At 41.1% G+C, this 26141-nt stretch overlaps 1 protein-coding gene across 1 annotated transcript in view; it reads right to left on the bottom strand.

The window, feature by feature from the left end:
- Positions 1–17240, bottom strand: part of LOC122349094 (nuclear factor 1) — a 28237-nt gene extending 10997 nt beyond the window's left edge. The window contains 1 exon segment of the mRNA XM_043245009.1: positions 16869–17240. Coding sequence (XP_043100944.1) covers positions 16869–16895 — 27 coding nt within the window. The 5' untranslated portion in view covers positions 16896–17240.
- Between the last annotated feature and the right edge of the window lie 8901 nt (positions 17241–26141).

Below are 26141 nucleotides of genomic sequence, written 5' to 3'. Positions count from 1 at the left end.
ACAGGAGATGGTCATTTTCATTGAAGGAAGTGTTATTATGGATTATGAACTGGTATTTTGGCCAGAAACAACAGTTCAAATTAGTGGTGTCAAACGCTATATAGTCATTAATTTCATCCAAAATAAAAGTTCTTGTTTACATAATATGTCTGTGTACTGTGTATATATTAAAGCACACATATACATTATTTTATTAATTATATTAATAACATTTGAATATAAGTATATTTAATAAATAAACATTGCATAAAATTCTTAAATATACATACATGTGATTGTATTTATATATACATAATAGATATAAACAGTACAAACACATATATGAGAGCATATATATATATATATATATATATATATATATATATATATATATATATATATATATATATAATGATTAACCACTAGTTAAAATACCTTCACTATAAATTTGTTTCTTATACACACATAGCTTTTCACTGCTCAAGATGTTAATTCATGGACTGAAGGATAACTTGAGGATAACTGTGATGTTTTTATCAGCTGTTTGGACTCTCACTCTGACGGCACCCATTCACTGCAGAGCATCCACTGGACAGCATGTGACGTAATACTGAGGATGAGCAAAAATTAATATCTGAGAGAAACGTTCTGTTATGCTTAGTTTGCCCTCGGAACACAATTTAAGATATTTTGGATGAAATCGGTGAGGTTTTTGACCGTCCCATTGACTGACAAACAATATTTACACCCTCAATGTCCAGAAAAGTATGAAAAACATCACCGGTATATTCCATCAGCGGTTCAACTGTAATGACATGATGCACAAGGATGCAGTTTTTGATAAAAATCAAAGAGTAAATCCTTACAGAAAGTATTCTCACAGCTTCATAAAACACAAATTGAACCACTGATGGCACACGGAGTATTCTGACGATGTCTTTCACACTTTTCTGGACCTCGACGGTGTTATTTACTTGGCAGTCAAAAGTCACAAGCGTTCTGGTTTTCATCCAAAATATCTTAAATTGTGTTCCGAAGATAAGCAAAGCTTTTACGGGTTTGGGACAACGTTTTTTATTTTGGGGTAGAGTAACCCTTTATCTTCCCTTTGAAACTCTCAAGCCATCATTATCCTAGGTATCATTATTCAAGCTTTTATTTTGACGTAATACTGAAATGCTGTAAACCGCTGTTAACGAACACAGTGCTAGAAACTCACAGTGCAAATAAACTATTTGCTACTCTTAGTAAATTGCAGCCTTTGTACTGACCTTGTCTTAATTTTGCATTACAATGAGTTGTACCAACTAGTTGACTATTTCTACAACTAGTCAGTGCTGGCTCCGTTTCCATTTAGACACCATTTTCAAATCTCAGCTGCACAGACACACTCTGCAGCTGCAGGATAGCACATTTACATAAGGTAAACATTGGCTCGCTGACTAGTCCACTACTTTTCTGGATGACTAGAGAAAACGAGTAGCCGTGCAAGCCCTAGATCAACAACACGAACACAAAACACGAATGCCTCACCAGTCACACTCACGCACGCTCTATGACTGGATGTAATTACAACACAATGGCAAAGGTGAGGGTGAATGGCCACTAGCTGCGTGACACGCTCACACATGTGCACAATGAGGTACAATGCCTGTGAGGAAACCCTTTGTTGAAGAGAAAATAGAGCTGATGGAGGAGCGTATACAGAAAAGACAGGATGGAGAGTTTAGATGTGGAAGAGTTTTCACTGAATCGTTTAGGAAGCAATGGTTAAATATAGAGGAAAAAAATCTAATCACACACATACAGTATATATTTATGTGTGTGTGTGTGTGTGTGTGTGTGTCTAAATGTCTAAAAAGTAGATATTAAAGTATTAGCAATACTATTTAAAGATTCCACAAATCATACTATTGTTGAGATCGTTGAAAATGTTACAGTTTTTAAAATATAATATTCTCAAAATTGGCAGAGATATTGTATGAAATAATTGCAATATGATTTTGTTGTTAAGTAAATAATAGTCTTAAAATAATAAATAGCTCAATATCAAGTTCTTTATCACTATCAGTAAGATAACATGCAAAGAGAACCCAGAACAAACAAAAGACCGTCACCAAATCATCAGATTAGATTGATTTATGAAGAATCACGTGGCACTGCTGCTGCTGAAAATCCAGCTTTGTATCACAGGGATAAATTGCATATTAAAGTAGTTGAGAATTGAAAACAGTTATTTTAAATTGTGATAATATTTCACAATAGTACAGTTTTCCCTGTATTTTTTACCAAATAAATGCAGCCTTGGTGAGCAGAAGAGACTTAAACAGACCTTAAACTTTTTACGGTAACCGTACAGTAAAAACAGAAACTTAGCGAGTTTAGAAATCGTTTCCGTTACAGTTCTGACGGTGAACTCTCTCTCTGTCAGTATTTGTCTCATCTGTCAGCCGCTTTCTCTCATTAAGAGCTGTCCGGCATTAGTTCTGTCAGTTCAGGACAGGTGCTGTGGTAATGAGAGGGTAACACTGCATGCACTGAGGGCTTTCCCATTATAGTAAGCTTAATCCAGGAGGAGGGAATGTGCGTGTGCGTGTGTGTGTGTGTGTGTGCGCATATGCAGCTGGGGTAAGAATTTGTGTGTTTATAAGGGAGAGGGAGAAAGTGCTGTTTGTGTTTACTGGCATTTTGCATTAGCGTTCTGCCCAAAATTTAATTTCTTTACTTGTGCCTTTCACTGACTCCCTGCTTGTATGCACACACACACACACACACACACACACACACACACACACATACATACATGCACATACTGCGGTTGTTCCTCTTATGACAACCACAACCATCGTTGTCATCATCATCCATCCAAAAAAAAAAAAAAAAAAAAAAAAAAAAACGCTTGCTAGAGCTTGGAAACAAAATCTGAAACAGCTGGAGCTCTTTAGAGAGCCCTGAAGACACAACCAGAGCCAGAAAGAGTCTCTCCATACACGTCAAGACATTACCACCTCATCTGTGGTCTCTCAAAACGAAACCTAGAAGGAAACGGATGAACAGAAGCAAGAGCAAATGCTATACAAAAAGGGGCTAGATAAATACATGCAATCGTTTTTGAGGAAAATGTGAGTTGTGCGAACCCATGCAAAACTTGGCAACGTCTGTACTATGGCATTGTGGGTCCCGTCTAGGTGTTTTTGCTTAAGTAAAATAAGCGTAATATTCTAGTCCATATAGACCAGTTTCATCCATTTAATTTAATTTAAGATTGATTCATCCATACATCACTCACTGGCTAAAAATCCGATCACTATTAATAAAGCAGCTTGATGTCTGTATACAAACTGAATGAGTTAAGATGTTGAAAAATCCTTAAGCACGAGGAAGAGTAATTACCAGCAGCACTAATTGGGTAACTAGTTTTACACAAAGTAAAGAGGAAGTTACAGTTACTGCAGTTAAGCGCTTTGGAGTTATTGTACTGCGCGGCCTCTTCCTCCATCTTGTCTTTGGAACCAGAGTTTCTCTCCAGAGCGCAGAGATATAAATCCAGAGCGCACGCTATAACCTGACCTCCACTTGGCTGCGGCGGCCTGCGTGTTTGCTCAGGTCTCATGGTCCTGACACCTGTGGGAAGGTACGCTCAAAAAAACATAAATAAGAAGAGTTGGACCGCTCACTCCTCTACAAACATATTCAGAACTAATTATGCTTGATTTTTCATACTGCCAGGAGGATTATCGTTGATACTGCATACTTGAATACAGCGGTTTTCATACAGCTGGACCAATTAGAAGTTTTAGAAATTTTTGTTTAGAAACTGCTAGTAAATTTATTTATATAATCCTATATAAGGCACTCAATTACTGCGTGACCGTTTAAAGCATAAAAACTAAAACTGCATTTTCTTGTCAAACTTAATCTTTGCTTTATTTACCATTTTCCCTTTTTTTTAATAAAAAGAGGGCATGTGCAAGACATGAAATGAATTGAGAAAGGAGCAATCTCAGTCTCTCTGACATGAGAACAAATGCTAGTTTGGTGACACCGTCTCGACACCGGTTAACCTAAACGCAATTGTCATGATTCATAACAAACCACATTTTCAGTGGAAGGCATTGCACGCTAAAGCGACTTTCAGTGCGTCAGTATGATTAAAACAAACAAAAAAAAATCAGTCAGATGAGTAAATTTTTAGGTCAACTTTTCCATTAAGCGCCCGCTCTAGCAGCTCAATGCACAATTTGTCCGGTCGGAGAACAGAGAAGTTCTTCGCCGCAGTACCCAAGGGCCTGATCCGGTTTCTTCCGTTGAGCCCTTTGTGGATTTTACCTAGTACATTCACAGCACTTCGAGTTCCAGCGCCGAAAATCAACAACTGTACAACGACTTCTTTAAACGCCGATGGGGTGTGGCGATGGACGTATGCCAGAGGACAGAGTTTGGGAGTAAAAATTACACGACGCCCCGTCCCGGCCCCTCGACGGACCGCATGAAACGCACAGTGTTGTGTTTCTGAGACTCTCTGAGATAAGATGAACAAAATACCTAAACCCTGCAAGGTGCATTTTAGGAGCGCGAGACATTGATCAAACCGATAATATCTGGCAACCGTGACAAATTCAGATGCATAGGACTGCAGAGAGGACTAGCGAGGGATGGCAAGCACAATGCACAAAGTTCCCGAGATCCCAAGACAGAACTTGGCAACCTGAAGAGCCTCTAAGTGGGATAATATGGTTAACATTCCTTTGCATCCCCTTAAGAAATCCAATATGTGCATATCAATGCTTCTACCGGAGGCCTTACCTCTCAGATGCAATGAAAGAAAACACTCACACCGGCCAGCTAATGTAATTAGGGCTGGAAATCAAGATTAAAAAAATAAAAAAATCTGAAACGGAATGATTTATTCGTCTGCGCTGAAATACTGCTACTGAATCTACAGCACAACTGTAAAAATAAATTATGCTTTGTTTGCGTATGTATTACGCAAAACAACACAAAACACAAATAGACAAGGGTTTTATCGCAACGTGCTTGATGGTTGCATGCTGTGTGTGTTGGGTTTCTTTGCATTGCAGACGGGGTAAAGGTTTTGCAATGTACACATCAATTATAGTCAATTTGCTTGAGTATTCACAATATTTACATATGATTTACATGTTAAAATCACTGTTCCGGAAAAAAAGAAAAGCGCCTTTCAAAAACGGACTCTTAAAACGAAAGATTTCGGGATCGTGAAGGATGTTTCACAAGTACACATCTCATCCGTTTTTGGATTTTTAGGAACAACATATAAACAAGCATGAGTTCAAATTATGAATTTTCAAAAAAATTATCAATCGACACTTGCTTATGGCTTATTTTACGTATTGTTTGTTTTGGTTTGGATTTACGTATTTTATAGCCAAATAAAACAATGCAATCATAGCCCACCAAGAAACAGATATTTAGACACATGACCAACCCACTCCTTTCACAATTTCACCGCTAATTTGTATATTTACAAATATTTTGCAATAAATGTAATAAAAGGTTTTACACTCATAAAGTGCATCAAGTACATTTCTAATTCACTCGCCCTCTGTCGTCTTTCTGCATTTCAAAATTTAGTTTTAATTCAAATCGTCAGAGCTCGTTGGTTTAGTTCGTGGCTCAAGCTCTTGATAAAAAAACTTCCAAAAACGACACGATAAAAAGGCATCCGTCAATGGTAACTGCATATTTTAAACCCAGATGAATTATCGGGTCATTTTATTCACTGTGCATTTTCTAAAAGTGGCCCCCGAGCTGCGTAACCTGAGCGCAGAGTCTGTACGCAGAGAATAACAAGTGCTTCCAACGGAGGAGATAAGGACGACATGTTAACATAATAAAAGAAAAAAAGCTGGCTTCCAAAAGTTCCTTGTCATACAGGTAAGCTAGCACCGCGTTCGCGCTAATGCTCGGGATCGGTATCTGACCTCGCTTGTAGAATTAGTCTAACATCTTTGACTGATCCCAGAACATACCTCCACCAATATCCTGTGATCTCTTCCTATTACGAAACGCTCGTGAATCAACTGATCCGACGCCAGCCGTAATGAGCTGATGACATCACCACGAACTCCTCTGCGAATTATAAAGCGCACATAAAACTCTGCTCCTTGACGGCCGACTCAAGAGTAACGATAAGCTTTGTCAGGCGCTGCCAGATATTGAGCTCATTTAGTAATTCTCTGAGAGTATGCGAGCAGACGCTGCAAAAGTGCTAACCCGAACATGACCCAGTTCCTTGGGACTGAGCCTGCATTCAATGCCAAGATCACAATTACATCCCTGCCAAAACATTTCGAGCGAGCCTTTAAATACTGCCCCTCTCTCTTTCCTGCGGTGGGCGGCATTGGTGAAAGGCTGGCATAACTCAGAGGACTGACTGTGCTATGCCTTCAGGTTAAGGTCTGGATTTTACCACCTCGGTGAAAGCCAGTCTAAACACACATATCACGGGAGTGAGGCTGGAAGCTGGCAGCGCCGCCACACGGCCCGAGTCACACCACCGCCCGGACCCGATTCACTGAGGATAGTTTACTGAATAAAACGACAGCAGGAAGCCTGAGGCATTTAGTGACTGCAGTGACTGATATTTCAACAACATTTCTCATAAGTGCATAAGATTTCTCATAAGAACTCCAACAATAATGGCCGTTTTCAAACAGGTTTCCCCAATGCTTTGTGTAGCATTGGTCAGACAAACAGCCATCAACCAAACTACACCACAACAAGGTGAATGATAACATTACAGATTTTTATTTATATAAAGCATTTGAAAAAAAGAAAAATGGAGGAAAAAATGGTTCAAATAAGCGAAAGAACTACAATCCCATAAAGCTTTGTGAATAACTCGGTCAAATCGCAAACTATGGAGAAATATGACACCGTTTCATTATGCACACAAAACCAATATATTTTGAGATTATAGCAAAATGTGCATATATGGGTGGATATTGAAGTAATTGCAGTTCTCTGATTGGTAGATGTTTCACTTTGGAATCATGGGTAATGTAGTTTTTCGTCTCAAAACATGATTTTCTTTTATTTAATTAGCTGAAAATGTGGGCTAATGGTTTCAACAAAAGCAAACGCCATCGATTAACAACCTTGTCATCTCTGAAGACAGACCAGTCTCTCTTTAAAGGTTTCCTTACAGAACACTTGTGGTTCAGAAATTCACACACCGCACCTATGAGATGCTATATGCTAGCATTTTAATTGCACTGCACTTAAAAGAATTGCGGTTGGTTGTAAATCCTTCAAATTTTGTTGTTTAGATGGGCAATAACACTGACAGCAGTCATCTGTTTACAGATGTGCCCTGATTAGCTTACTTACATAAACAGAAATCACAATTCATCATTTTAATTGGCACAACGTGTAGCAGTTTACCAACAAATCTGCTTCGAGTTGCCTGGAGAGATTTGACTGCTGTGATGAGACTGCGCTTTGACGAATCCTATACCTCCAAAGGGAACAAGAGAAAAGTAAACAGCTGCACGTTAATCGCAAACTGTGGAAATCAAATGCAATTGTATTTCGTGTCTGCACATTTTGGCATAAATTTAAAAACACTGACAGAAATTTTGCTCACTTGCCAAGAGGCGTCTACACGCATCTCAGCGTGTCTGAGAACTTCACAGATTTACCCAAAAAACTTCAGAAACATAGTGGTCCACCTTGCTTCCTACACAGGGAGCTACCTTCTGAGGCACCAAGATTCAATGATTTTGAATGCTCTGCATATTCACATATTCTTACTTTTTATTAACCCCTTAAAATCATGGCTACATAGGCAGCTCATTAGGTTTCGGAGCAGAGCTAGCATGTGAGAGAGTGAAACAGTTAAACCATGTAAATGCTCCCAATAAGGAAACGGGCACCACTTCTCCTGCATCCATTTATAACACCATACAACAAAATAAACATCTGTTTAACACAGGGGGGATTACAGGAGACTGCTTTTTCTCTACATTCACCCTGGTCTCTTTCCCGTTTAAGTTACAAAGCTTGATTAGTTTTACGTGTTAAGCGCGCACATGTGCTCATACTGTACGAATGTGCCGCGTCTCTCTGTGTCCCTGGACCACTGCCATCCATTCTTCTAAGTAATGCTCTATGGCTGCAGCGGTCCGCAAGTCAATAAACATCACCTCCTCCACGCCTTTAAAAACCACCATCCCTCCCTGAACTCATTTAAAAACCGCCATCGCTCTCTCCACTCGTTTAAAACCACCATCCCTCCCTTTTCACCACATTCCTCCCTAAATCCACAGAGTGACGGTGACACCGCCGCTGATCTGCATCTAGCCTCATAAACCTAAATCACGACCTTGCTCGTGATCGAGCATCACCTACGCTTTAATAATAGATTTTTAGAGGTTACTGGAGTATCTTTTATATGAAAATTCAGCCATACTTAAAAATTCCACAGTTCACTGTATGTGTCACTTGCTTTTTTTTATCATTATTTGTGATATCACTCTTGAAAGAAAGGAAATACTACACAAATATGTTTTTTTTTTCTGTGTAACCAGCATTGGAGGCAACGCATTACAAATAATGCAATTTTACAAGATACAAATAAGTAACCTATTACTATTTTTAAAATGTGCAACACTTGTTAACGGACAACTACGACTTTTCCCTCAATAAATTCATAATTTGCTTCTTATTAATAGCCGGTAAGGTAGTTATTAGGTTTGGGTACGCCATAACAGACATTTTAAAAGTTTGTCAAATTTGCCAACAAGGTGCTAAGGTGATCTGCATAGATGCTAGGTGGCTACTTGGTTCACCTACAACTCACTAGCTTTTTTGAACTAAACGCTTTTAAAAGTGAAGAACATTTAACATCCCGGCAACCTTTCCATTGCACATCTGCCTGATCCGCCATCGACAAAACTAACAGCTCCAAAAAATATAAGCAAAAATAAAAGCAAGTTGTGTAGAATAAGAGAAACAACTAAGAAAATATAGCAATTAATGACTAAATTAAAGAGTAAATATTAATTTAACAAGTACTGTATAAAATACTGACGATGAGCATTAATGTAGCGATGAGAGAGCAGTGTGTGTGTGTGTGTGTGTGTGTGTGTTTGTCTTCAGAAGGGTAATGTCTTTCATTTGAGGTTAGGAGAAAGTGGAGTTGCGCATGTTCTTGCATTCCACAAACATGATGCTTAGATTAAAGGGGAGGTGTGTGTGCATATTACACATCTGCGATGGTTTACTGTAATGTGTGTTGACTTTAAAAGCTAATCTCAGATTGACCACATCTGGCCGTAATTATCTGCCATTACGGGCAATTTCGATGATAACCATCATAAATAATAGTCCGTTCGGATTAGATATCGCAATCAATTAATCGCTAATAGACCGGAGCCAGATTACACAGGATTACAGGACGCACCTTGGTCGGACGACACATGCTCGCAGCGGCACATCTCTCACACGCTGACCGTGTTGACAAGATGACGATGAAATATTCACTATTAAAGCGGTCGTTAATGTTAATTGCGCTCGCGCATTGAGGTGACAGAACGTTGCAAAACTTAGCAAGATTTTTATGGTTTGGTCTTTTACCGTTCAAAACTTTTTTTTAGAGAAATGCTTTGCTTTAACAAAGCAAGGACGCATTAAATTGATTAAAAGGGACAGACGAGATGTTTATAATGTCACAAAACATTTTGAACCTTCTGCTCATCCTGATATTGCATCGAGGCTTTAAGCACTGATAATGTTTCTTGAGCAATAAATAAGCATGGTTTCTGACGGATCACACACGAATAAGTTACATTTTAAAATATATTCATATAGAAAACAGATATTTTCAATTGTAGTAATCATTCACAATGTAACTGTGTTTATTGTATTTATCAAATAAAGCTTTGGTAAAAAAGAAACATCTTATTTTGTATCTCTAACCGAAGCAAGTTTAATCAAATAAATGCTTTATGAATGGCATCCAAGCAACAGAAACCTTATTATTACAAATGCACTACACCAATAAAGAACAGTTCATATCTTTTCTTTCCCCATCATCTTTTTTTTTTGGTTTTTGGTTTTTACAAACGCAAGGTTAGCGTATTACCTTAGAAGGCGCGCCTAAGCAGGTAGCAAACAGCAAGGGAGCTCACTAGACTCTGGAACGGAGCCAGACATTTTATCCAACATTTCAAATGGCCAGATGTGAATAAAGCGAATATCTGTGAAAACAGAACAGCGCGGCGTGCGATCATCTTTTTTGCGTTTGTCGAAGGATTGTCAGAACGCAATCGCTCCGCGGATCCTGCGATGGCACATGTGCGAGCGCCTGCTTTACCTTCACAAATGGCAAGAGCCCAGAGCGTGTGTGTGTACATTCAACAGCCGCTCCACTGGAATGTTTGCATAAACGACAGAAAAGACTAATTGCTCTATTTTTCCCGAGATCACAGCACTCACGGGTGTCATAGCGAAGCAATGCAAAATTCTGCACGGCTTTGGGAAGGTCTGTGCGTCGAGGGTTATGCCGCATAGCTCCTAAAAAACATCTGCCTATTCGTTTCTCTTCTCCTCGGTCTCTTCCCCGGCAGGTTAATGTATTGTAATGTTAAGGTTTGTTGTCGGGTTTTCTCCCGCCTGCGGTGCCCTGCTCCGCACGATCCATTCCAAAGGCCAAACAACAATACGGGGAGCGACCGAACGCCACGGCAACGGCGCGAGGAATTTGCGTCAGCGCGAGTTTTGTAGAAGCCCGCAATGTTAAAAACAAAAAAGCTACTTTATTAGCATCTGCATGCTCAATACAGTTTACAGCACAGACCGCTACTCAAAACACAACAAGAGCGGCAGAGCTGCGGTCATAGATGCCAACTGACTGTGAGCCTGCTGAATACACCCGTCTCAAACACACACACACACACACACAGCCTGTAGGACAGAAATAATCGACCTTGAGTGTCTCAGGCCCATCAGTATAGCAGGCCTCTTCAGCTACTGTGCTACTATAAACACTTGCTCTAAACCTACCTCCATTTATCACCTACACTGAGAGCCACACACTCACACACACACACACACAGGTTCACACTCACACACACACACTCACACACACACACACACACACACACACACTCACACACACTCACCCGAAAGGCCTTTATAGACTCCTTTTGCAGCCTTTGGAGTTTTCTTTCTCTTAAAGAATACACAGTGAAACATCTGAATTTAAAAAGGATTCAAATCAAAATAAGTACACGGTTATAAAATAAATAAAAGTTAAAAAAGAAAGCGAAAAATAAAATAATGCATTAGTGCTTTTATTCATTCTACGTACGAAAGCCAATTTTTTATAGCCCTGATTTAAAGCATGTTTACTCACCCCGAGGTCCTTCACCCTAAAGTTAAATTATGAACAGTAAAGAAAAGGCTTGACCCAGCATAAAAGCACAAAACCATATGCTTGCGCTGGCCTCGATTTGACCATGACCTTTCAGTGGAAGTTGGTTATTTCTGGCCAAAGAAAGGCGCACAGCTTTAGCGAATTACAACAGCGCTGGGCCAGAATGCCAGTTCTCTTTAAACGGGCAAAAAAGAGAGGAGACGGATTCGAGAGCGCGGTCACCGCTGTGAAAGACGCCATTGTTACACAGTTGTGCTAAGTGAAGTGATTATGAGAACATATTGAGTAAAACGCGCTTGGCTTTTGCGCGCGGTACGTGCGCCGCTCTCCACAGTGACTGCAGAACTGAAATGAGCGTTTAAGAAGAGAAGGCGGATGATGGAGATTTAAGAAAGTTTGAAAAAGCGAGCCACAGACAGACGAAAAAGCAAAAACGAGAGAAAGAAGATGGCAGATCGAGAACCAGATATTTTAATTATCCAAGGAACCTTCGGTGGTTCCAAGGGTGTTAAAGGTTCTCCGCGGAACCGTAGATGCCGATAAAGAATCTTTATTTTTAACAGCAGACACGTTTTTTCTAGAACCTGAGGTTTCTTTCTAGAACCTGAGGTTTCGTCGTAGCACTTGAGCTGCGTCTTTAGCTGCCAGCTAAAACAGAGCGTGTATTTTCTAAGACGCTCCGGCAAGACGGCGTCCGCCAGGATCGTAAATATAGCGTAACTTTGCATATTGCGACCGCACCAAACGGTTGCTGCAGCAGGGTCACGCTGGGCCGCGAGGGAGCGACGCCGGCGCGCCTTCATAAAACGAGGCGTGCGCGAAGAATCTGAAGCTATCAACGATTAGCACCGTCCTCTGGTAGAAACTAGACACCTGAACAGAGCCGAACGCTTAACGTTAGCGCAGATGACGCTGCTGATGGTTCGCTGAGGCTTGATCAGATGATTTATTTCCTTCGGTGTAATCAAAAACACGCTCAGGTGAAGGGCAAGCACGTTAAGGGAACAGCCTAGGGACGCGTAAGCATTTACCGAGCGCAACATTTTATAGCTAGACTTTTTTCGTCTTATGCAGAAATGACCTACGATGGAGATCGAATGGTATTCCCCAGGGCCACTGCCCCGACCTGTTCTCTCCTGCTTTCTAAAAAAATATATTCTGCGATTCCCACACAGTCAGAGCCTCCCGTTTCGCCCATTTCCCTGAGCGAGACGACCGGAGGAAAGAGCAGTTGCTGTGCCGCGTCCCAAAAAGACCCTCGTCGGAAGGGGAAACTCAATAGGCGGACAGGGCAGGAAAACCGCATTTGTGATTATCGTTAAATTGCTCCGCTGCGTTTAGGAGAGCTGCAATATCTATCAAGAGTGAAGAGCGGCCCTTCAGCCAAAGTGAATCAAACAAGGCTTATCTGAAACCAAATGAGAGAACGATTCTCTGTTTGGTTAAAATCACATCGCTCAAACAGCGAGTTTTTATTGCCGAGCGCAGTAAATAAGAGCAAATGATTTATGGAACAAAGACAGACGCGTTGGAAATTTGTTAAGAGTTCAATGGAAATTGCTCAATTTAACGGCGTTAGTGTTAGAACAAGTCACTGCATTGAAAATGAAAAATATGCTGTCAAACTAAATAGACATCTGGAATATAAAGAATCAAATACACATTAACAGTGCAGATATCTGCAAAAAAAAAAAAAATTAAATTAATTAATTTCAAAAGATAAAAAAATACGCAATAATGGTATTTATTTGAAATTACGTTAAGCGTCACTTGTTCTGTCAGTAATGTTCACAAATATTTTGTGTACGCCTGAAACTGCACCATGGACGTTCCGTCTCTGGTTCCTCAAAGAACCTTTCATTGTATCGTTTTTAAAAGAACCCATTTTTGATCCTAACTTTTGCCACTTTAAAGAATCCTTTGCACAATGGAAAGCACCCCCCCATGCCCACAATAATCAGCATCTGTTTTCGGTCGCAAGGCCTCCTTTTACTCACGAGAAAATAAATACACATAAATATAAGTGCACCGGCTAAACTTTAGGAAATACTACCTAGGGCCAAACCTGTAATGTCAATGAGATACACCCTTGCAGGACATTTTATTTCATTTAAATTTTTTTTTTTTTAAATTCTAAATAAATGATTAATGCTAACCACTTGTCCTGAGACACGTGCGAGGCCCTTACCGAGCCCTTTAGGCTCCCCAAACGACATTTTGCACCGCGGCGCATTTGGCAACGCACGCTCAACTTCCATTACGCGGGAAGCTCGAGATCCCCCACCTGTTCGGCCCATTCCAGAAAACCTTTTATCAACGTTAATAATGCATGAGTTATTGTTTACATTTGTCGCCGCGCCCCACGCGTCCTTGTTTATTTTAATAATTAACCGTAATTAAATAAGAAAGACGACTAAACAAACCTCCGGACAGAGTTAGCGGGGGACCGAGGACATGCGCGCCCTCCCTCTCTCCCCTTGTCTCCATCTTCTTCTGAAGGCACGTAAACGTCCCGTAAAACCGCCAAACCTCACCCAAGTTTTCGCTCCGCGTAAACGTGGCCTGCCGCAAGATTTACGCAGCCTGCAATCTGAATCGCATCTAAAGCCGCAAGAGACAAAGGAGGGATTCCTTTTAACACACGCACTACGTGGCGCGATTGCGGGTCTGGAGGATCTTTTATCGCCGCAGTCAAAATCACAGTCGAGCTGAAGCCAGCGCGGGCTGAAAGATTTAAGACGAGGACGCTGTAAATCAGTGTGATAAAGGTTTGGGGTTTTTTTTCTTCACCCGTAAGCCGCTCGCGCTCCCTGCCTATAGGTGCGTCTCGGACACTTTGCTGCAATTAAAAAGAAAAACATTTACACCTAATGACTGCGAAAGATGCAGCTCCTGAAACAAAACACTTTGCAAGCCAACGGATTCACTATGAAAAAAAAATTATATGTGGCTTAATATAAGCCCATTTAATGCTTTTGTGAAAATCATTTTGATTCCGACGCTAAAAAGCGGAATGTTTTGCATATATATATATATATATATATATATATATATATATATATATATATATATATATATATATATATATATATATATAGCCTGTTTGCAAAACATTCTGCATATATACAGTGTATGCAATAAAAACATACCTCTAAATGGTTATGCAGAAATGAATTTTAAAAAGTGAAAAATAACATTGCAAGAATTTTTACATTTTCAATTACATTTATAAAAGATTTCTTTATTTTATCTAGGCCCTTATTTGCCACTGACCCAACTGTTTACTCCACCTTTTCGCCTACTGCTCAAAGCAAATATCAAAATATAATATGTATGTATATATATATATACTGTTGAACTGACGGCTATATATAAGTAAAGCAAACTAAAGTAAAGCAAATAAAGGTAAAACAGACTTATAGTTCACAGCTTAAAACTAGTAAAGAGGAAAAAAGTCTATGTTGCAGCTATAGACATGAACGCGTATGAAGGAGCGCGCGCTATAGGCCGCGCGACGCCGAAGCGCTTCTCCAAGCGGCCTTGGCACTGGACTGCAAATACACTTTTAATTTTCTTTAGCATTATTATATAAAAAGCACTCATAGGCCTATTTTTATTAACGCACGTGCACCTTTAAAATATTATTAAGAACGACATGCACTTTACAAACGGCTTGCTGTTCAGGCCTATGCTTTAACACTGGGGGGAAATAAAAAGACATTTGTATCTGCTTTAAAAACAAAAGCTTAATTAGCAAGAAAACAATTATTCGCCACAAAAACAAAAGCAAAATGAGAGAAAAGTAGATTTATTTTAGACACAGACGTCTTGGATTCAGCGACAGTTTGGCGTGACCTAGTCTGCCGTGTGGGGAAAAGGAGAAAGGCCTATTTATGCCAAGAAATCGAAGCCAAGACCGAAATCCTTTAAAAATGAAGACACTGAAAAAAGAAATTAATTATAAGAACGGGACAGAGTAAGTTTACGCGCGCCCGCAGGACTTTAGCTATTGAGAATTCAATTACGCGTGTCTTAGCCTAAAGGAAAGTTATTTTAAAGACCTGTCGAATGTCTGCTGCAGGAATATTTAACAGCCAGGAAGGGAGACTGCCACGAACCCGGGGCCAAAGAGGCTCTCGGAGATGGACGAGATTCGGTCCGCGGCGGCGCGACTCCTTCAAGCGGCGCGAGGCGCAAACAAGCCCTGCGCGCGCGCGCGCGCGTGTGCGTGTGCGTGCGTGGCGCGGCTGCAAATACATTTTCAATTTACTTCTGAATTATTCATTCAAACACGCGCATCTTTGAGGGACACAAATGCTTCTTCGAATTGCACTGCCCGTGCAGAAAAAAAAAGGCTTCGAGCGTAGGCCGTGAGGGACAGAGCAGGCTGCAATTTCCAAAAACGGACGTCTGTGTTAAAATACAAGACAAAACATTAAAACACTGCTTAATATTTGTGAGCATTGCAGCCTGTATCCGAGGCCATCGATTGCAATCTTGTTTAGTAAAATATTTTGTAAGTGCAAAGTCTGCTTCTTGCCAAGTTTAGTTTTTTTTTTTTTCAAAGATTGGTGACCGCGAATTAAGTCAGTCGTCAATTTGGCACGAAATGCTCCGATTGAAGCTCGGCCTGTTACAGCCTACTGTCATTTTAAGGTAATAATTTAAACGTTTCATGAAAATACATGTTTTGATGTGTATGTGTACAAACAATCAGATCTTTATGCATAAAGTAGCCTAGAGGCCAGCGTGCATCATCGATCAAGCTCTCAACCTGCCTAAGACTACGAGAAAAAATAAATAAACTATTAATTTATTTTTAAATAGCACGTCTTAAGTTGCACACGCGTAAAACAGCCGGTTGCACAACGTCAAAAAAACGCGTTTTAACACACACTCCTCGGGCCGTTTATTCGCAACGCAGTAAGCCTGCTAAACTATTACAGGACGACAAAACATATCCCCGGTGTGCTCACGTGGGCTAACGCGTTTTTGGAAAGGTTTCTCGCGCGGGACAGGTAGATCGACGCGCCTCGAGCGCGAGGCGGCTGTCGGACGCACCGCCGGGGTCGTCTCCCGAAACGCCGCGGCCCGGGAAAACAACTCGAAGAAACCGGAGCGGAGCGTCCTGCGGTCTGACATCGAAAGTTCGAGCCGTTCGCCGAGCCAGTCGCGCTTCCTCTCCGGGCAAACCCGTCTCCTTTTATATAAAATAGATTTGGGAGAAGCGCCATTTTCTCTTCCGATCCCATGTGCAATGAGACGCGCGAGAAGAGTTCCGAAACGATTCCGCGAACGCGCTGGAAGCTGGAAATAAACGCGCGGGAGAAAAGAACGTTCTAAGAAGCGCGACGCGTAACTTAAAATGTGTTTATTAAGCAGCTGTAGAGAAGACCGGGCACGGCAACGGTACCGCAACGCAGCGTGCCGCACACAGACGCGACTGATTAATTAAATGAAAGCGTTTTACCTGTGTCAGGCAGTACGGAGAGTACATAGTTATCTCAGAGGCGGGAAATGAATCGCGTTTTGAAGTTGAGTGGAAGTTCGCCGCGTCGCAGCATTGCAATTGCTCGCCGTCCCCCCTTGCGCCTACTCCATGCTGCTCTCGCCGCTAACCCCGCCTCGAAGGCAGAAAGTGAAAGCTCAAACTTTAGGAAGGGGGAGAAAAAAAAAACTTTTCTCTCCTTCTCGTTCTCCCCTTCACCCTTTTCCCGTTTGATGAAGGAGAGGGGAGTTTCTCGTCCTGTGTAGTCCTGCAGAAGACGCGCGTTCGTGCGGCGGCGGAAAAGTCGAAATGCACAAAACTTGAGCAGCTGCATAAAACGCCTAAATGTCAGTTAAGGCCACGGTTTTTGGGAAACAGCCAGATTTTAGCGTTTGCAGAGCATGCATTGCTGTCGTTTACCACTGGTAGCCTATGCAGATCGATATTGCCAAGGTTATGATATGTAAATATGATACGTTTTCATTTTATGTTGTCATAAAAGTGCATTGCATATATATATATATATATATATATATATATATATATATATTATATATATATATATATGTATATGTGTGTGTGTGTGTGTGTGTGTGTGTGTGTGTGTGTGTGTGTATATATTAATTATATATACTATATATATATATATATATATATATATATATATATATATATATATATATATATATCCATTAAGCCATGGGAATCAGTGCAATTCTAAACAAATATTCAAAGGCAGCAGGACTGACTGCATTCTTTGTGTCAGCAGCCTTTTCAAATACTTTCGCTTTGCAATGCTTTTTTCCCCTGTGCATCACTACTGCAATCTGCATCTTAATCAGTTAATGGAAGGTAAGTAACCCCTCTCCCCCTCTCTCTTATTCTGTGACTCATCTATAGGCCCCAGTCCTGCATCGCAGTATTGCAGGGTGGTCTCCTAAATCCACATCTGTTTTGTGGCAAACCACAGCGCCCAGGCTGCCTAGCGGCATGCTCAACTATGCTTATCTTGCACCTTCTCCAGCCGTGAAACTCTGCTGTGCCACTGCTGTCAAACTTTAAGAGGCAGATTAGCCCGCTCTTTTATTAGGCCTGCTTTCTCACAGACCGCTTAAGACAACACCACAAAGGACGCTTACCAATTATGGCACAATTTAATCCAGGACTACAGGCTTAATCCGGAACGAAGATTAATCAACATCTGGGAAAACACACCACGGCGGTGTAGGTAACCAGACGCTTTAGAAGTGACCACTACAGGCTGAAAAATGGATTTACAACCCAGCTGACTTTTGACATATTGAAGAATATATTTATTGTAAATAATCCACAAAGAAAGTGAAGTCTGATGCGCTGAAAGCAATTATAACGACTACATTAACTGGTTTTATTCAAGTGAAAAATATTCATTTTGCTGAACCAAACTATGCATCGGTTTATGCAAAAAAATAATAAAAAACACAGTTTTTGTTTTGTTTTTATAGTTCCCAATGCATGCAAAATAAAATAAAAGCCCTATAACTAACACAATAACAGAATATTTATCTATGTTTTTGTTAAACCACACAAAATAACACCTAGTTTTTATCCTTATACGGTCTATTCATTCATCTTAAATTCAACTTAGTGTAATCAGATTTTGAGTTTGTGTGATTTTTATGTTCATTTAGTTAATTTTGCTTTTTTTACGGTGTATCAGTAAAGGGCTGTAGATTTATATTTAATCTGATTACATAATCAGATTACTTTTTTCAAATAACTAGTAAAGTAACACGTTACAGTTTGTTATCTTCTTAAAAATAAAGTGGCTAAAAGTACTTATGCAACACGGTTACTTTTTTTTGCAGTAAGGCATTGCTTTTCCCAAAAGAAACCCCATAAACCCATGATTTTCGAATGATCCTAGTTGATCATTGTGGAGGACAAACTCAACAATACAGCATGTTGCATATGCATATATACGTGCATATATAAATGCATATATACAACAACAACACTGACTTTAAAGGTTAAGAGCGAGGTCAGAGAAAGGGCACAGGGGTTGGCATTACCGCACCGAAAGGCACAAATCCAAAACCACAGTCTTTGTGCTTCACACACACACAGATCTCGCCAGCCATTACTTTACCAAATAGCATGAGGTGCATAAAAAACAATTCTGCTTTCGGCGCACGCATACTTTCACACACACACACACACACACGCAAATACATACATGCACGCACACGCACACACACCCAGTTCTTTGTTGAGCGGACCCACGGTCGAGTTGCGGTCGCAGCAGCTAAGACTTCCATTAAAACTCACATAAGAGAACCATATGCGAGCGATATACTCCGCGTGTGCGGTTTCAACCCAAACGCAAACACGCACACTTCGCTTTTTAACATTCCCTTGTGGCCGGCAGTTAAATAATCCTGATGATATTTTATGTAGATAATTCCCGCAGCTGCTTCTCCACATAAACTCCGCATTCCTCTCGACGCTAACCACCATCTTACCGTATAAATGCATCACGTGAGATCATAAACGGGCGATGAGATTTATGATGCGCATGTACACACCGTTCTCTCTGCCCGGGATATGAAAGAGAGAATTAATCAAAAGCGTTATAGATTATATCTCTGCTCTATCTGAGTTCGACAGTTTGCTTAACCGACTGCAACTCATCTTATCTCAATCTGAAGTCCAACTCAGGCTGGCCTGAAAGCAGATTAATTACATCAGCCATGAGAAAGAAATCAAAGTTCAGTTCATCATGTTGCGGTCAGAGAAATCAAGAAACACATAAAATGAGCAACAATAACACAGAAAGAAACAGGAAAGTGGCTTGTACCCTGTAGGATTCAGGCACTAGGAAGCACTCTGAGATGCCCGGGGCTCGATGAGGACCTTCATGCACCAGATACGATTCTGTGGCCTGCAATCAAACACAAAACAGAAGAAGCCAGAAGCGTGAGACTTCAGTGGAGCAATACCTCAATCAGTCACATGGTCTCTAACAGTTTTTTGGTTCTCCGTGTTGCACTTGTGTTCAGTTCTTGAATAAACCAGTCTGTCATGAAAGTCTAGTTTAAAAGCAAGGTGTGTGATTTTTCAAACAAAATTGGCTGAACCAATGGCATGAGTTTGGGTCTGAGACCACCGGTTAGTCCGGACGATAGCCAAAGGGGTTAAAAAAAACCCCTCCAGAACAGCGCTGCTCGTTTCTGCTGGTTTCCCCATGCTAGACTTTAATTACTAGAGAGAAGCAAACACTCTAGATCAGCGGCTAAAGGTAACCTTTCTGCATGTACAATGAAATCGCTAGTAAATTTAATAAATTAGTACAAACAAATGGCAAGTAGCATATTGAATTAATAGTATTTTAATGTAAAATGTGTAATTATGCAGTGAAAAACATCTTCACTTCTGATATTATTATACACTGTTAATAAAAGCACGAACAACACAGCATCAAAACAAACACAAAGTATGTAAAAATGCCCCGAGCTGACATTTGATGATTTTAGCTCAACTTCTACAAGACTTTTATGTTTTTGAACGGCTGTGCATATTAATGCATTAGATATATAACTGGTCATTTGAAGATTTCATGTTTATTTGCTTTTAAGTCACTTCTATAATTATTCAGCCTTTTCTGAATGAATGCACGGCTCTAGATAATTTACTGAAAATGCAAGAAAAACTAGTCTCTAAGATTTAAAGCGGCGCACACCTACGTTTCCATTAAAAAGCGTAAGGAAACTTTTGAAAAAAGTCAAACTTAATTTCATAAACCACAGCAGGTATCCAAAGAGCCAACCAGGACCTCATTCAACAACCATCCACCATGTACACACACACACACACACACTAATAATGTTCAAATATGAACAATAAAGTTTAACCACAAATACACGTTTGTGTGCATAAATACATATCAACATCCATTCCAGCGTATACGAGCGCACGGTTCGCTCATAATAAGTCCCAGGCATTGGCACTAGGCTCGGGCAGTGGTGAATAACAAAGCCTATTCATATCCACCCAATGAAACGTTAGCTTTCCCAATTTTCCCCCACTTTTATAGGGTCTTATCTACAGCGCGCTAAAATCTCATTCAAGCGCGGAACAATTGCTGATTGGCTTTATTAGAACATAAACATGCATTTTGATAATTAAAGAGAACGATTAAAAAGCACATGTTGCTCAGAGAGCGAGTTCGCGGCTCTGCCTGTTCATGAGAAAGTCGTTGAGAACAGAAAAGCTGAGGAGTGAAAGCTGTGGGAAGGAGCATTTTATGGGGCAGCAAGCGGCAGTGAGCAGGTGAGCCCTCTCCGCAACTCCAAAAAAAACAAAACCTGACTGTCATTTAAAGAGCATTAACCTACAGCCCGGACGCACAAAGTGACGCAAGTGGAAGCCCTTCCACAAATGTCAAAATCTGAACGCTCTCGGTTGGATTTCTTTATGCGGATTTTAGGTATTGATTGACTCAAGTGTTTACTTTTGTTTAGTTTCAGGGTATTGATTACTCTCGTGTTCCAGGAAATCAGCTAACCAGATTTCGCCGTGCGCTCGTTCCAATGGCTCCCATCGCTCTGAACCGAAGCAGAAAATGGAAAACGTTCCACTGACTCATTCGATTTCTCTTAATTTAATTGACTTGATTCTCAACCCCTAAGATAAACCAGCAAATTAAAGCCGTCAGCGAGGCCCGGGCCGCACAATCCAGCTGAACAAACTCAGCTCGAGCGTATTTCGCCGCGCTGAGATCATCCGTTCGTTTGTCTTGTCCACAGATGGAGAACAGAAGTCTATGTTGGCGCCTGGAGGAACTCAGTATTTCGCTATTATCCTTATTTCGAGAGGAGGAACCTTCAGCCTCCAAAAAGCTCCTATTTTTCTGTAGTGAGCTATTAATTATATATGGGCTGTATGCATATGGAGCATATGCAGGGTCCATATGGCCAGCCCTCAGCCAGAATCTCAAGCCTCTTCTTAATTAACATTTTAGAGGCGAAGCGCACAGAGAAAAGAGGGACATTTCAAAGCGGCTCTGGGAGCCTCTGACCTAATTGAGTCAATGGAGATGTATGTAAATGTGTTAATTACGACAAGTTTCTCGCTCTCACCGATAAATAGAGCTCTTTGTTTAAAATGTTTAATTGGTGGGAATAACGGAATCAAATGAGGGGGTTCCTCCATAGGTCCTTATGGGGGAAAGAGACAGAGAGAGAGAGAGAGAGAGAGAGAGAGAGAGAGAGAGAGAGGTGTATATGGGTTGGAGGCATATGGCAATACGTTTGTGGTTTAGTGGAATGCTAAAGTGGTTAAATTCCTGAAATATGAAGTTTCTTTCTCTCACACACACCCGAACACAGACACACACTTTTGTGGTCCGCACTTTAAGAGTGAAGTGTGTAATTTCAGCGCTAAACAGAACTGCAAAATTAATGACTGTTTCAAACTGCTTTTCAAACCCCTTTGGCTATCGTCCGGACTAACCGGTGGTCTCAGACCCAAACTCATGCCATTGGTTCAGCCAATTTTGTTTGAAAAATCACACACCTTACTTTTAAACTAGATGACTGGAGTACATTTGAGTGGTGACTGTTCATGTTCAACTGGTAAAAGCATTGCTATGGCGTTGCTAGGGTGGTCACTTAAAGGGATAGTCCACCTAAAATTTTTTATTTGATTAATTGTTGCTCCAAACCTATAAACAATATTAGATCACATTGACTTTCATTGTATGGACCAAAAAAAATGTGTTTCACAGGAGAAAAAAAGTCCAACATGTTTGGAATGGGTAAATGATAGCGGAATAATTTTGGGTGAACTTTCCCTTTAAGCTGTTTGCCTCAAATGGCCCACGTTTTTTGGAGTTACAAACATGTTTAATAAAATTGTGTTTGTTCAACAAAACCACACAGAGTTAGAGTGACTAAATAACAGGCAATATAAACAATTAATTTGTAAAAATTAATTTGCATAAAAAAATGTTAATGGTAAAGAAAAACATAAAAAAGAAAACAAATAAAAAACACTTTAAAAAAATATTAAATCGATTTCCACTAACAAATTGCATTTATCAAAACAATTTCATTACGATACTACAAATTATTAAAAAAACCTCAGAAAAACATAAAATAAATATTTGCAAATTCCAAGATTTTAATAAATATGAGACTTAATCGATATGAGACCTTTCAACTTGCGAACATACATTTATAATTGACAGGTTTTCTGAATTTGTTTGTTTGTTAAAAGTGTAGACATAGCCTAGGCCCCCAAGTTTATAACTCAGCTATTTTCAACCTGTTTTGAGGCCTTTTAGAAGCTGCGGCAGCACGTCTCCCCCCGGCTTACCAATAATTAATATCTAGGGTTTTAGCAGTTTTTACAGTAAAAAAATATGAGCCATAGTAATAGTAACAAAACCACAGCGATTCGGTTATTCACTCCCTCCGACAGAGTCTACATATGTATCTGCTAACTTTACACAGAACACACACACACACACACCTGGCCGTCCTCCACACATTCAAAAACCAGCTGGCCCGAGAACAATCAACACAGGTCCCACTGATTTTCCCTTTTTTCACCCCTTTTTCTTTGTCTTTTGTTTGTCTCCAAACGACACAGCAATTACTATTAGCACCATTGTTTTTTTTATCATTATGATTTACTAGCTGGCAACGCCGAGCCAAATCAGCGTGCATATAAACCTGTCCTCTATGGCAACCGCATCAAAGAGAGACGGACTAAAAAAAAAAAAAAAAAGAGAGGAGAAAGAAGGAGGAATGAGAGAACGGGTGCTATATAAAAGGATGAAGCGTCCTTTCTCTGTGTGTCTGCCAGTAGCACCTCGGGGAGAACTGTTGGAAAAATGTGATTTTTCACACCAGCATCTCAGAGGCAATAGCAGAAGGAGAAAGAGAGAGATGGAGAGACAGACCGATGGAGAGGATCTGGAATGAACGAGAGGCTGCTAATTATTAAAGCTCTGTTTGGGGTTTTGACACGAGTTTCCTGGCTCACGCCAAACCCCCGGTTTGCACCCGGCACCTCTGATCTCCACTTTCACGGCTCGTCTTCTCCGTAACGCGCTTGCGAGGGCCTCAGCGGGCGCTCCAGGTGTACCTACACGTGCATGCCTTCCCTGGAGTGTGTGTGTGTGTGTGTGCAGGTGTGCAGCGGTGTTGCCGCGTTCGTGTAGGTGGCTTGGCGTCGCGGCATCTCTGTGCCAGCGCAGATGCCGCAAACACAAAACGTCCTCCCATAAGAAGTTTACACCCAGAAACAAGTTCATGCAGCCGTCCACCAATCACCGCAGGGCGCTGCATCCATGGCAACCCTGGCATGGCCTCAACCAGTCAATCTGGAAAAGACGGTTTCTGGAATTCGCGGCCTGAGCCGGGTCTCCATAACGAAGTCCGCGGTTCGGCCAATGGGATTTTCGAGCAGGTTCGCAAAAACCTGCGTTTTAAACCGCCGGCTCGACCCGGTCACCGTCCAGAGGCTTCAATCTGACTCGGGTGCCTGACCTCGCTCGCCGAGCATTAGTTCGCGTTTCTCTATAGCGTAGCTCTCACAGGTGCGCTTGGCTCAAGAGGTTGTTCAGCGCTTTGAAAAGATCTGTCATGATGAAAAAATGCTCGCCGCAGGCAAACGCGGCGTTTCTTAGTCGGATCCGGCCCCTCAAGCCTGCAAAGGCCTGTCAATCTCGCGTTTAAGGCCGGCCTTACAATTCTCAATCTAAACACGGCCTGATGTGCTTGCCGTGCAAATATTTATTCGGACAAACTTACTAGAGCGTGTAAGTCCTAAACTAACAAATAACTGGAAATAATGTTGCCCTTCCCGAACGCACGCGAGCGAGAGTCGAAGCTGGAGGAAGTCTAACACTGTAGGATTAAAGAAAGAAGTCACGAGGAGGTTGTTATTTTCATGCAACAATCCTAATAAGACACGCCAAGGTTTTCAGATCTGGCGTTTACAATGAAAGTGTGATTTGCATACACATGCATGCTCAACGTTCTGACTATATGATATAGATGCATGCATTCAAATATATACAACTGCATGCATTCAGGGATATCAGGACACTGGCGACTTGCGTGACTCACGAACACAAACTCTAATAAAAGCACCCTCGAAAACACGTGCATCACGATGAAAAAAGAAAAGAAAGAAAGAAAAAATCCGTTCTGCCACAGACAGTCGGTCTTATTCATCTCCATCACTTAGATAAATCAGCACGTGGATTTAAACCTTCAGTTTAGATATACACATAACGCCACCTGAACAAATATTAAAGTACCTAAAATTACCCTAAAACTAAAAAAAATATCTCATGACATTAAAAAAAAAGTGATTAAATAAAACGCATTACCTGTTACGTTTAGAAGAGGCTGTCTAAACGTAATGTTATTTTATATTTGCATTTCAAATAATCATATATTGATATTGCATTATTATTATTATTATTATTAGTTATTGCTACACATGGCAAAGCTCAATTAAGTGTTCTTATGTGTCACAGCACTTTTCAGACAGCTGCACGACAATATTACAATAAAAGCCACGAACCGCTCGTTGAACGTGAACGAGAGGCGAAGGCATAATTGTATCTGTGAGAGAAGAGTTATCCGATCGCGCTTTTCGCTCAGTTTCTTTTGACGACTCAAATCTGTTGGCTTCGATTTCCGCAAACGGCGGGAAAGATATTGATTCTCATAGCACGTACCATTGTAGTTGAGGGGAATCTGCCAGCTCTCCTCAAAGACCCATTTTTCTTTAAAACCTTCCGCGTCCAAAAAAAAAAAGAGAGGAGAGGGAGCGGGCGCACCAGAGTCGGTTTCTTCGGTGATACCGGAAGCGAAAAAAGCACTCAACAAGTCGGGCTGTTTCCCAGAGTTTGTCCCGTCCGTAAAAGTAAAGCTTTTCCCCCCGCACTTGGATTACCGCGGTCCCCGGGGCACAGCTCCTATGCAGTGAACCGTTCCGTTTAAAATATATTTCTCCTGCTGTCGCGACGGAGGCACCGACCGGGAATTCACGAAATTAATTCTCCGCGAGCGCCGGTGTACGCAGCAGAAGCGCTCGCGCGAAGACGTTCTGCGCGACCGTGAGTGCTTTTCTTCGTCTTTATGTCCTGAAGTCGGTTCCTGTCTCCCGCACCATAACGGGACCCCCGCTGCTCCCGGACAGGATGAACGCGAGAGGCGTCCTCAAATGCCGTCGCAGTCACCGATACGCGCAGCGCGC

The sequence above is a fragment of the Puntigrus tetrazona genome, chromosome 1 (genome assembly GCF_018831695.1).
Source record: "Puntigrus tetrazona isolate hp1 chromosome 1, ASM1883169v1, whole genome shotgun sequence".
NCBI classification, from domain to species: Eukaryota; Metazoa; Chordata; class Actinopteri; order Cypriniformes; family Cyprinidae; genus Puntigrus; species Puntigrus tetrazona.
The sequence above is the reverse complement of the archived record's forward strand: the minus strand, read 5'-3'. Positions and strand labels throughout refer to the sequence as shown.